Source organism: Symphalangus syndactylus, chromosome 13, assembly GCF_028878055.3.
Source record: "Symphalangus syndactylus isolate Jambi chromosome 13, NHGRI_mSymSyn1-v2.1_pri, whole genome shotgun sequence".
Lineage (NCBI taxonomy): Eukaryota > Metazoa > Chordata > Mammalia > Primates > Hylobatidae > Symphalangus > Symphalangus syndactylus.
The window spans coordinates 94,067,622-94,080,589 of record NC_072435.2 but is presented as its reverse complement, the minus strand read 5'-3'; the positions used below and the strand labels follow the sequence as shown (position 1 = coordinate 94,080,589).

Genomic DNA, 12,968 nt, shown 5'->3' with positions numbered 1-12,968 from the left:
GCCCCAAGCATGTGCACATCTGGCCAGGCTGCAACACAGCACCCAGGCTCAGCCCCAGCTTTGCTCTGAGATCGGAGTGGGTGCCAACAGTAGGGAGAAGTCAGGCAGCGGGAGCAGGCACTTCCAAGCCCACAAGGGTAGGGGGTCCTTCCAGGGCCCCCAAGAGTACAGGGATGCCTGAGTCTGCAGCCACAGCTTGGGCAGCTACAGCTGCACTGGGGGAAGGGCTCCTGCCTGCTCTGTGGAGCCGGAGGCCCCAGCCTGCAGCTGTGGCTTGGGCGGCTACAGCTACACCCAGGAGGGCAGGGCTCTGGCCTGCTCTGTGGAGTGGGTTCCCAGGTCCACAGCTGTGGCTTGGGTGGCTACAGCAGGAACCAGGAGCTCCTGCCCCAGTTCAGAAGGGGTGGGGCTCCTGCTTGTCCCCAGCTACCGCCAGCTCCATGGAGCATGCAGCCCCAGCTGCGCCTCCCTGCTGCAGCCAGTATGATGGCAGTAGCCACTCCAGGCAGCCGGCTACTGCCATCAAAAAGAAGTGTCAGAGCACAGCTTCAGCTCTTGAGACTATTTTGGGAAATTCTTAACAATCAAATAAAACATTTCATTTAATACGCATTCTCTCTGGAACTCAAAAGACAAGATTAATAAAATTAGTAATAAAGTACACATATAGACATAAGCTATGGAGTCATAATCTTCCAAAGACTAAAAGTATCCTAAATACAAGTTTTAACTAATTTCATCATGTTCTCTGCAAAATCAAAAGGCAGAACACAAACATAAAGAAAAGTACTCATTCATATTGTCTGAAAACAAAGGGAATCTTAAAGGAAATTCTTTAAAACAACTTAGGAAATAGTCTAGTCCAGTTCCTATTTACAAGAAAAAAACCTATGCCTAAGACTTTGATAAAATAGGTATTTTCTTAATCACTGTTTTTTAATCACAGCCCTACTCCCTGTGCCATGAAGCCCTATGTCTTCTAACAACTATTTCCTCACTACCCTTAGCTGAGAAATGGATGGCTGCGAACTGACTGGTAGGGTAAAGGGCACTTCCTTACCACCTGTAAGTTTAGAATTAGGAAAACATGTAACTATCTTTTAAATCTCTAGAGAAACCTTTAATAAAATGTTCAAGAGAGCTGGATTTCTCTGTTATTTCTAAGTTGCAATTTTCTTGAATTTTAGGATTTAAACATATTCTGATCTGCACAAAACTGGATACATGCCTCTTTGAATTTTTCTCAAGAGATGTGTTTTACCTGTAAGGTTTTATCAGCTCCACAAGAAGCTATTCTCTGACCATCCTCAGAAAAGCAGGCATGGTAAACAGCATCTGTGTGGGGGCGGACAACTAAGCGGGAAAGATTCGTGATGTTTTTTTTGTTTCTAAAGACAGGGAAAAAAATGAACAGAAATTAAATAAATGAGAGTAAAAGTAACTATTTTGTTTCAGTAATAAAATAAACTGTCTTTTACATGGTTATGTTCCCCAAAATACAAAATTCTTAAAATCAAATTACTAACATGCAAATGACAGCACAGATCACCAAAAGAAAAAAATAACAAAAGTAGCATTTGTAAGAGAAATGTTACCCTTTACCAAGCAACCTTTATCAAGCAACATTTGTGTTACAAATGTCACTGAGTTGGAAGAAATCTAATTAATCAAATTAATCAAATCTAGTTAATCAACATGTCACTTTCTATTTTCCTTTGATACATTAATAATGATACATGTGCAGATAAATCATTATGTAAGGATACCTTCAAAAATTCTCCATCTCTTTTTTAAAATAAAAATCATAGCAAAATGCTCATTTCCTAACTGAAGGAAACGCCCACCATTATAATGATGTACTTTAAAGCTGCTCTTCTCAGCCAGGCACAGTGGCTCATGCCTGTAATCCTAGCACTTTGGGAGGCCAAGGTGGGTGGATCACCTGAGGTCAGGAGTTCAAGACCAGCCTGGCCAACATGGTGAAACGCTGTCTCTACTAAAGATAAAAATTAGCTGGGTGTGGTGGCACGTGCCTGTAATCCCAGCTATTCGGGAGGCTTGAGGAAGGAGAATCACTTGAACCTGGGAGATGGAGGTTGCAGTGAGCCGAGATCGCGCCACTGCACTCCAGTCTGGGCGACAGAGCAAGACTCCATTTCAAAAAAAAAAAAACAAAACTGCTTATCTCAAACTACAATTATTCAGACATACCAAAAAGATAAAGCAATGTCATATTCTTTGTATCTTAATCTAATGAATATCAACTATTCCACTAGTATAGATACTATATTACTGCTCATAGTATCTAAAGTATAAAGGGGCCAGGCATGGTGGTTCACGCCTGTAATCCCAGGACCTTGGGAGGACGAGGCGGGCAGATCACTTGAGGTCAGGAGTTCGAGATGAGCTTGGCCAACATGGTGAAACCCCATCTCTACTAAAAATACAAAAATTAGCAGGCATGGTGGCACACACCTGTAATCCTAGCTACTTGGGAGGCTGAGGCATGAGTATCACTTGAACCCTGGAGGTGGAGGTTGCAGTGAGCCGATATCATACCACTGCACTCCAGCCTGGGTGACTGAGGGTCTGTTTCTAAATAAATAAATAAATAATAAGGTGTAAAGGAATGTAATGTATACTTAAACCAGAAAAAACTATTAGTGCAGTGACAGAATTTCATATACACTACATCCCTGTCACTTTGAGTACAAGTACATATAATAGTATTGTGCTTATTTTAAAAGTCAAGGGTTGGCAGTCAGACAAACCTAACCTCATTTCTAATAATTATTAGGTGTGTAAACGAGCAAATTACTTAACAAGTTTTTTTATTTCTTCATATGTCAAATGGAAGTAATGGTGTCTATTCTAAACAGCACCCGACACATAAAGGTGCCACTATTCTCATTCTTCAAAACACTTAACCACACACAAGACAGATCAAGTGATAAAAGTGAACACAAAGGTAAATCATATTTAGATCCTGCCTACAAAGTATTATACTTTAGTAGAAGTGATAAGACAAACAAGTACAGTTGTTCCTCAGTATTGATGAGGGATTGGTCCTAGAACCCACTACAGATACCAAAATCCACGGGTGCTCAAGTCTCTTACATAAAAAGGTATAGGATTTGCACATAACCCACCACATCCTCCTGTATACCCTAAATCATCTATAGATTACTCAAAATACCTAGTACAATGTAAATGCTATGTAAACAGTTGTAATACCATCGTGTTTAGGAAATAATAACAAGAAAAGAGTCTGTACATGTTCAATACAAACATAACCATCTACTTTTTTTTCTAATATTTTCAATCCAGGTTGGTTGAATCTATGGATGTAGAACCCACGGATACAGAGGGTCGACTGTATAATATAAGAACTAGAGTGATGACAACTAGAAGAACAGATAAGTTCTAGCAAAGTTAAGAGGATTAGATTTTAAAATGTTCTTCATATCTGCTTGATCTATCTACTCAATTCCTCAAAGCTCAGAAAGTGACTTTCATAATAATGGATATACAGTAGATGGCCCAAAAGTACTAGATAAACAACAAATGAATGAGTGAATAAATAATTTCATTGAAAACAGAAACTCAATTAAATTTAAGTTTATACCAACCTAAACCTTTCTATAGTAAACACCAAAAAAGTTTCTAGTACTCAAATAAAGCATTCTTTGAATATGGACTGGTCAAACACAATTTAAAAATAAGCTATAAATAGCTAACCATTCTATGAGAGAACATCACAAGGAGAAATGCAGTTGATGCAATGGGAGAAAACAGGAAGAAACTCAACAATTCATAAGAGGACAAGAACTAAACCTATGCCCTTTGATCAGACCAAGTATTAAGATTCTATTTCAGCCACTAACTAAAACATGAATTCATTCAATCTTCCATAAATTTATACTGAATATGGACCAGAAAAATGCTAAATGCTATTCTTAATAACAATTAATATTTATTGAGCACTTTCTATGAACTGGGTGCTGTTCTAAGTACCATATGTATGTCTATATGTTTATATACATATATACACTAATTTAATCCTCACAACAATGCTATAAAATACTACCATTAGGCAAAAGAAGTTAAATAACTTTCCCCTTAAGATACACAACTAATAAATAGCAGAGCTGGCATTCAAACCCAGGCAGTCTAGAGCCAGGGTATGTTATTTTAACCTCCAAACTATTCTATACTTCAGAACACATGGAATAGTATGAGAGAAAACCAAGTAAACAGATCATCACTATAAAGTGTGACAAATGCTATGATATAGGGCAAACAGTTCTCTCAAATACAGACAGATCTAATCTAGCTTCAGCAAGTTAGGGGGCTGCTTCTCAGAGACAGAGAGAGAGACCTCCACTTCACAAGAAAGTATTAAAGAATGGTCAACTCTGGAAAGTGGGAAGGTAGGAGAGAAATGGCTAGTCTTTGACATTTCATCTTACATCCTATTACTATTGTTTTTTGTCTTAATCAGGAACACGTATTATTTAAAATAAAACCTGCTGGGTGTGGTGGCTCATGCCTGTAATCCAAGAATTTTGGGAGGTCAAGGAAGGAGGATCGATTGTGTCCAGGAATTTGAGATCAGCTTGGGCAACATAGTGAGACGTTATCTCTACAAAAAAATAAAAAATTAGGCATGGTAATATGTGCCTGTAGTCTCAGCTACTCAGGAGGTTGAAGCAGGAGGGTTGCTTGAGCCCAAGAGGTCAAGGCTACAGTGAGCAGTGATCCTACCACTGCACTCAACCTAAGTGACAAAGTGAGGTCCTGTCTCAAAAAAAAAAATAAAACCAACAAAAATTAAACATATTTTAACAAAAAAATGTTTAATTCTCTCAGATACCATTCTCTCCTTCATGGAACCCTCCCTTGAATTCCTCATTTTTCCAAGCCAATTACTTATCAGTTCTATCTCTGCTTACACATAGTTCTGTTGTTACACTCATCGCATTATATTGTAATTATTTGCTTAAACTCCTTTCTTCACTACGAGATTTTGAACTCCTTAGGGGAAAGACCTCACATCTAGTAACAGTGCGTAGCACAGTAGAGAAACTCAAATGCTAGTGCTTAGCACAGTACAGAAACTCAAATGCTTCTTGAACTAAACTGAATCAAGAAAATCACCTACAGTAGTCTGACTTATTTGGAAAGAGGGCCTAATGCCATAAAGATCACAGATACCAACCTGCACTTCTATTTAGATATAAATTATACATATGAAAAGAGAGCCACTCATATTTATTATTTCAAGCTATAAGGGAAGCATGACATATGGAAAGAGCATGCAAAATAAAGCCAGGCAGACCCAAGGTTTTTTTTTGTTTTTTTTGTTTTTTGAGACAGAGTCTCGCTTTGTTACCCAGGCTGGAGTGCAGTGGCGCAATCTCGGCTCACTGCAGTCTCTGCCTCCCGGGTTCAAACAATTCACCACGTCCAGCTAATTTTTGTATTTTTAGTAAAGATGGGTTTCACCATGTTGGCCAGGCTGGTCTCAAAGTCCTGACCTCAGGTGACCCCCCCACCTTGGCCTCCCAAATTGCTGGGATTCCAGGCATGAGCCACCATGTCCGGCCACAAGATCCAAGGTTTAAATCCCATTCAGCAAGTCACATGAACTCAGCCAAGTCCAAATCTTTCTGTGCCTCAATTTTCTCACTTGTATAATCAGAGGTCAATTTTAGGTACTTGAATTTTTATAAGGTAAATAAAATTTAGGCCGGGTGCGGTGGCTCATGCCTGTAATCCCAGCACTTTGGGAGGCCAAGGTGGGTGGATCATCTGAGGTCTGGAGTTCGAGACCAGCCTGACCAACATGGAGAAACCCCATCTCTACTAAAAAAAAAATACAAAATCAGCCGGGCATGGTGGCGTATGCCTGTAATCCCAGCTACTCGGGAGGCTGAGGCAGGAGAATGGCTTGAACCCAGGAGGCGGAGGTTGCTGTGAGCCGAGATCGTGCCATTGCACTCCAGCCTGGGCGACGAGTGAAACTCCATCTCAAAAATAAATAAATAAATAAAATAAAATAAAATAAAATAAAATAAAATTTACCTTATAAAGTTGTTTTGAAGATTAAATAGAATAACTTGATTATGTAGCATTATAACAGGCATTAAAAAGATGGTATTAATAGCTATCCTTTCCTTTTTATAAGCTGACAAGATTAAGGTAAGAACAAAAGAGACTCCTTTAAGAGACAGAATAATCAGGGTTCAGTGGTCATTTAATAAGGACTATATGTGCAAAGGAAAGTGCAAATTACTTTACAGCCATTATCTCATTTAAATCTTCACAGAAGGCCAGGCGTGGTGGCTCATGCCTGTAGTCCCAGCACTTTGGGAGGCCGAGGCATGCAGATCACTTGAGGTCAGGAGTTTGAGACCAGCCTGGCAAACATGACGAAACACCATCTCCACTAAAAATATAAAAACTAGCCAGGCATGGTGGTGGGCACCTATAATCCCAGCTACTTTGGAGGCTGAGGCAGAAGAAAAGCTTGAATCTGGGAGGCGGAGGTTGCAGTGAGCCAAGATCACACCACTGTACTCCAGCCTTGGCCACAGAGTGAGACTCTGTCTCAAAAATAAATAAATAAAATCTTCACGGAAACAGCACTTATTTCAAAGGATTGTTATCTCCGTTTTACATATGAGAGAAAAACCTGTAACTTGTTCAAAGTCACAGAATTATTAGGTTTTAGAACTGAGGCTCAAACCCAGCTCTGTGGCTCCAAAGTCCATGCTCCTCACCACTATACTAAATTACAGTAAGTCAAGCACTTAGTACTGAATACTTAGGATAATTTGTCCAAATGCCTTACAGGCATCTATTTATATGGATTCTTTGAAAATACAATCATTTTCTCCTATGCTTACTTCTCTAGAACTTTTCAATAAGTAAGAATGCTTATTAAAAGTTCCAGCCCTTTTGAAAGTAGTTAAATCTTCCTGGAGTGAACGTATTCACCACCTGAAAAATGACATCGTTAGCGCACCACTCCCTTTGGTTTCTCTCCTAACCTACTTACATCCATTCCAGGTAAAGCATTCCATTATCGACCTCCTGCTTGGCCTGCAGCTTAGCTTGCTGATAAACTTCTGAAGTTTCCGGCTCACAGAGACCCAGTTGTATAATATTAGGAAATGGCTGTCGTCCAAGAAGGTGTCCATTTAAAGATAAAAACTCCTGAAAATTCTCACTGACTGCACAATCCTACAAATAAACTGAAATCTCTTAGAAACATAATCAGAGCCACGATCTGACATTTTTCTGTTTCTGTGATCTTGCCACTTTAAAAGCTTAAATAAATATTCTTTATATGAACTAAAATTGAACAGCCAACAATTAAGTAACAAATATACAGTAATCCTCTTCTGACTTTTAAACATAGGGTAAAAATCTCATTATCAAACACATTTCTTAATACATTGTTTTTTTAAAAAAACCACTGAACATCTTATTTTCCCAGCTTTTAAACTTCAATCCTACCTACTTTCCCAGTAGGGTGGGAAGCAAATTAATTAGAATAACCAAAAATCAAAGGAGGGAAATTATCTTCACCCCTTCTATTCTCTTCACCCCTTCTATTCTGCTCATTCCCATCATTAAATCTAGAATTAAATGTAAAAAAAAATGAGATTCCTTTAAGCACTAATTTTTCATGTTAATATATATACCTTTTCATCTAGTATATGTCTGTATTCCACAAATTCATGAATCAGATGAGCAGGGCCTACAAGTTCTGTTTTTGCTTTAATCCAATCCAGGGAAAACATTAAAGCACAAAGTTCCTTTAAAAAACAAAAAGTAATATCAGCAGCACTGTTAGAGATCAAAAAATTTTAGGTATAACATCATTGTCCTCACATTGCTAAGAGAAACAGTAAATATCTAGAATTTAAAGGATGCAAAAGCTAGTGAGAAAGAACACATCCATAGTTCCAAAGAAACATAAAATGGGCCTCATACTTTAGCTCCAAATAAACTCCGGTTGGTTAAAAATTTAAATAGAAAATAGAAAACATTTAAAAATACTAGAAAATAAAAATAAATATTTTTGTAAGCTTGTAGTGAAGGAAATCTTTGTAAACATGACCCCAAAGCAAAATATCAAACAAAAAGAAAAACTGCACTTAACTATATAAAAGTGTATTTAACTACATAAAAATTCAAATCTTCAATACAGTAGAAAGCAATATAAATTAAACTCAAGACCAAAGAAGTTTTAAAAAAATACTTATTTGTAACACATATGATAGATTAGGGCTTCAGTTCTTATTTTTATAGAAAATTATTTTTTATAGAAAATTCTAATAAAACAGTAAGATAAAGAAAAACACTCCAAGAGAAAAAATAGGTAAAGGAGGTAAAAGCAAACAAAGGATGGGAGCCACAATTCACAAAACAAAAAGTACAGATGGCCAAAATCTCACCGGTAATCAAAGTAGAACAAGAAAAATTTACCATTTTTAAAGTATCAGATCTCTAAAGACTAAAGGAGTAACAAGAATATTAGCTGAGGCTGGGCACAGTGGCTCACACCTGTAATCCCAGCACTTTGAGAGGCTGAAAAGGGTGGATCACTCGAGCCCAGGGGCTCAAGATCAGCCTGGGCAACACAGTGAAACCTCAACTCTACAAAACATACAAAAATTAGCCGGGTGTGGTGGTGCACACCTGTGGTCCCAGCTACTCAGGAGGCTGAGGTGGAAGGATCACCTGAGCCCAGGAAGTGGTGGTTGCAGTGATTTCAGCTGAAATCATGCCACTATACTCCAGCCTGGGCAACAGAGTGACATCCTGGTGAGATCCTGTCAAAGAAAGGGCAAGGGCAGGAAGAGGGGAGGGCAGGAAGAGAGGAGGGGAGCGGAGGGGAGGAGAGGAGAGGAGGTGATTAGCTGGAATCAGAGCTGTTGGTAGGCATGCAAAACAGAGTACCCTTCTGGAGAGCACTCTGGCAATCTGTATTAAAATTTAAACTGCACATACTATTTGACCCAGAAATTCCACTTATAAAAAAGTATCCTAAGATAATAACCAGATGAATATGCTTAAACAATCTAATTGTCCATCAACCAACTGGCCATTCATAATGTAGCTATACAATGAAATAATATGCAGCTTTAAAAATCATGTCACTCTATATAAATGACATGAAAAGATGACCATTCAATGTAATTAAGTGGTAAAAAGCAATATATGAGACTATTTCTATTATGATCCCATTTGGTTTTAAGGGACAAGTATGTTTATAGAAGTAGCAAAATGATCTAGAAAACTATACACAAGAGCATTAGTAATGGTTGTGATCTCTGTTTTCTTTTTTATTGTTTTTTTCTGTTTTTCCAATGAAAATCAACCATTACCTTTAAAGTCAGAAAAAGGGCTAAAGAGAAACTGAATCCTGCCACACTATCATACATATCAAAAGCTTTAAAAAGATGCATTGGCTCAGTAATTCTACTTCTCGGAATTTGCCAAGGAAACAACACAGATACAAAGATAAATAAGAATGCTCATTACATCATAAGGACCAAAAAAACTGAAAACCTAAATGTTCGATAATTAGAGTTTGGTTAAGTAAATTAGGGCACAAATATTTATTGGAATACCATCATTCCAATGTACATTATTAAATGTAAATATATTTTGCTAGATGAAAAAAACAAACTACAACAATTTACTATGTATTTTAACCAAGAAACAACATACCTGAGCATAGAAAATTTACTGAAAGTACATATGGTTTTCCAAATGTAAACATTTTTAGTAGCTACTTGGTAGTCATGACTTCAATCAAATACCATCTATGTGCTAATAATTCCCTATTTTCATCTTTCATCTATAATTCTCCCCAGCATTCTAGACTCATATATCTAACTGCCTATTCAATATTTCTAGCCAGATGTCTTAATAGGTATATCAGACTTAATATATCCAAAATGAGTTCTTAACCACCCCCATTCTCTGCAGGAAAATGCTTGTTCTCCCAAAGACCCCTATTTCAGTTCATGGACTCCGTTCTTTCCACTGGGGTTTGAGTCATCTTTGATTCTTGGAGTCATCTTTGATTCTTCTCTTTCTCTTATAATGCATATCAAACCCATAAGCAAATCATGATGATTCTACCCCTCTATCATCACTTTCTTTCCCCTTCCATGCTCTGTCCTTCTTCTGAGCACTTAACTACCCACTGAAATATAATAAATTTGTTTAATGTCTGCCTCCTCCCAGAACATAAACTCGTGAGAGCAGAGACTTTGTGCCTGTGCTTTATCCTCTTAATGAAGAGCAATATACATAACAAGCACTCAATAAATATTTATTGAATCATTGAATATAGTTTTCCACTATCCATTTCCTCTCAAAGCTTACAAAACAAATCCATACTGCCCAAAAAGGAAAGCTACTAGTAAGAAGAGGATTAATTCTGAGGTAGTTCATTTACTAGTTACTAAGGTACCTTTTCTAATCACTACAGGTAAAAACAAAAATAATTACACAACCTATAATCCCATTTTTACTAATAAAAATTATACTAATAAAACAAAACATGTTTATGAACAGGACAGCAAAGCAAAATACCAAACAACGACGACAACAACAGTGGTAAATTTAACTACATAAAAATTCAAATCTTCAGCCAGCCGCAGTGGTTCACGCCTGTAATCCTAACACTTTGGGAGGCTGAGGCGAATGGATCACTTGAGCTCATGTCGAGCTCAGGAGTTTGAGACCAGCCTGAGCAACATAGTGAAACCCCATCTCCACCAAAAATACAAAAATATTAGCCAGGCATGGTGGCATATGCCTATAGTCCCAGCTACATGGGGGGCTGAAGTGGGAGGATCACTTGAGCCCAGGAGGTTGAGGTTGTAATGAGCTGAGATTGTGCCACTGCACTCCAGCCTGAGAGACAAAGTGAGACCCTGTCTCAAAAAAAAAAAAAAAAAAAAAAAATTCAAATAGAAAGCAATATGAACAAAATTCAAGACAAAAAATAACAGAAAAAAACACTTATTTGTAATACATATGAAAAAAGGGAAGTCAGATAAAGGAATTTTTAAATGGGTCATCTTACCTTGTGCATCTTGGCACTGGCCATGTGATAGGCCAGAAAGTTGCACCAATACATACAGTCTTCCTGATCTGGTGAAAGAGTATGCGGCTGGTGATATCTCTGAAACTGAGTGATTATCTTCTTATGTAGATCCTGCAACCCAATGAAACGTTTCAGAAGCCAGAAACAATTTTATAACCTAAGCATCACAGTAACTTCAGCTTCCAAAGCTATTAAGAATGTACAGAGAGGCCAGGCTCGGTGGCTCACACCTGTAATCCCAGCACTTTGGGAGGCCAAGGTAGGAGGATCACTTGAGGCCAGGACTTCAAGACTAGCCTGGGCACATAGGGAGATATCCCTACGTTTAATTTTTTTACAAAAAATAAAAAATAAAAAAAATCAGTCAGGTGTGGCGGCATGTGCCTGCAGACCCAGCTACTCGGGAATTAGCTACTCAGGACCAATTGAGCCCAGGAGTTTAAGGTTGCAGTGAGCCACTGTATGCCAGCCTGGGCAACACAGTGAGACCCTGTCCTAAAAAAAAAAAAAATATATATATATATATATATATATATATATATATATATACACATATACAGAGAATCTCCCCACAAATATATATATACAGAGAATCTCCCCACAAAATAATGACTTTACAGTGCAGAAACCTGGCAGATACCACTTTAAACAAATTATCAACATTAACATCACCCATAATAAAACATATCAACACCAAGAGTCTGGGCATAGTGGCTCATACCTACAATCTCAGCACTTTGGGAGGCCAAGGCAGGTGGATCACTTGAGCCCAGGAGTTCAAGACCAGCCTGGGCAACATGGCAAAATACTATCTCTACAAAAAAATTTTTAAAAACCACCAGGTACTCTCAGCATATGATGCCCACTGAGAAAGATTAAAACATCATTGGTATTCTTGCCAAATATGTATAATTTCAATCTAGTCAGGAGAAAACATCACACAAAACCAAATTTGGGTATACTGTACAAAATTACTAGCCAGTACTCTTCAAAGGTGACAAGGCCATGAAAGATAAAGACTGATAAATTTTCACAGATTTGAGGAGACTGAAAAAAATGACAAGTAGGGAAACAAGACAATTATATGCAATACGGGATCCTAAATTGGCCTGGACCACAAAAAGAACAAATAAATTAGTGAACAGTATTGTATCAATGTTAATTTTCTGGCTTCAACAACCGTATTATGGTTATATAAAATGTTAATATTAGAGGAAGCTAGGTGAAGGACTTATGCACAGAAATGATCTACTATTTTGTAACTTTTCAATAAATCTAAAATTATTTCAAAGGAAAAAGGAAAAAAAAAGTAAACCAAGATGCAAGTACCTGAAGCTGGCTGCAATTCTTCTCTGTAAGAAAATCTACTTGAAGATCATGTAAATAATAACAAAACGACTTTCCATTCCGATCACAGAATAAAAGAGACTTATTTACAAACTCCTGCAGTATGTCTTCAACTTCTTCAGTTTCCATGTCCCAGAGAATACACAACACCTAGGAATCATTATAAGTATTTAATATGCCACAAAAGTACAATGACCAGGACTGTAGATAGGTATTATCACACACACAAAAAAAACGGTAAGCCCTGAGTAAGAATGTCTCCATTTCTTAAGAAGAAACTCAACTACTCCTCAAGATAGAAAAGAGAAAGAGAAGTCAGACGCTTCTTCAGCTGCACTAGAACCACAGAAATAGGTTAACTCCTGAGTTCAACACAAAGCCCTTAATGGAGGCTAACAGCAGAGGGACTTCTACACCCAACACCTCACCACCTCGGTCGCCTGGGTCTTATCCTTCCAAGGTTCTCTGTGACAACATGCTCAGTACT

General features: G+C 37.9%; 1 protein-coding gene across 8 annotated transcripts in view; it reads right to left on the bottom strand.

Annotated features, from left to right (window-relative positions):
* APAF1 (apoptotic peptidase activating factor 1) overlaps positions 1-12,968 on the bottom strand; it is a 94,607-nt gene that overhangs the window by 61,251 nt on the left and 20,388 nt on the right. For 7 of the 8 annotated variants that reach the window (XR_008650267.2, XM_055238663.2, XM_063614302.1 and 4 more), the window contains exons 9-13: positions 12,464-12,631; positions 11,114-11,245; positions 7,710-7,823; positions 7,061-7,245; positions 1,262-1,388 (exon numbers count right to left, since the gene is read on the bottom strand). The exons of the other annotated variant lie outside the window; for it this stretch is intronic. Coding sequence is in view for 6 of the 7 variants with exons in the window: in XM_055238663.2 (XP_055094638.1) it covers positions 1,262-1,388; positions 7,061-7,245; positions 7,710-7,823; positions 11,114-11,245; positions 12,464-12,631 (726 nt within the window). In the remaining variant the exon portion in view is untranslated. The remainder of the gene's footprint in view (positions 1-1,261; positions 1,389-7,060; positions 7,246-7,709; positions 7,824-11,113; positions 11,246-12,463; positions 12,632-12,968) is intronic. 8 annotated transcript variants of the gene reach the window in all.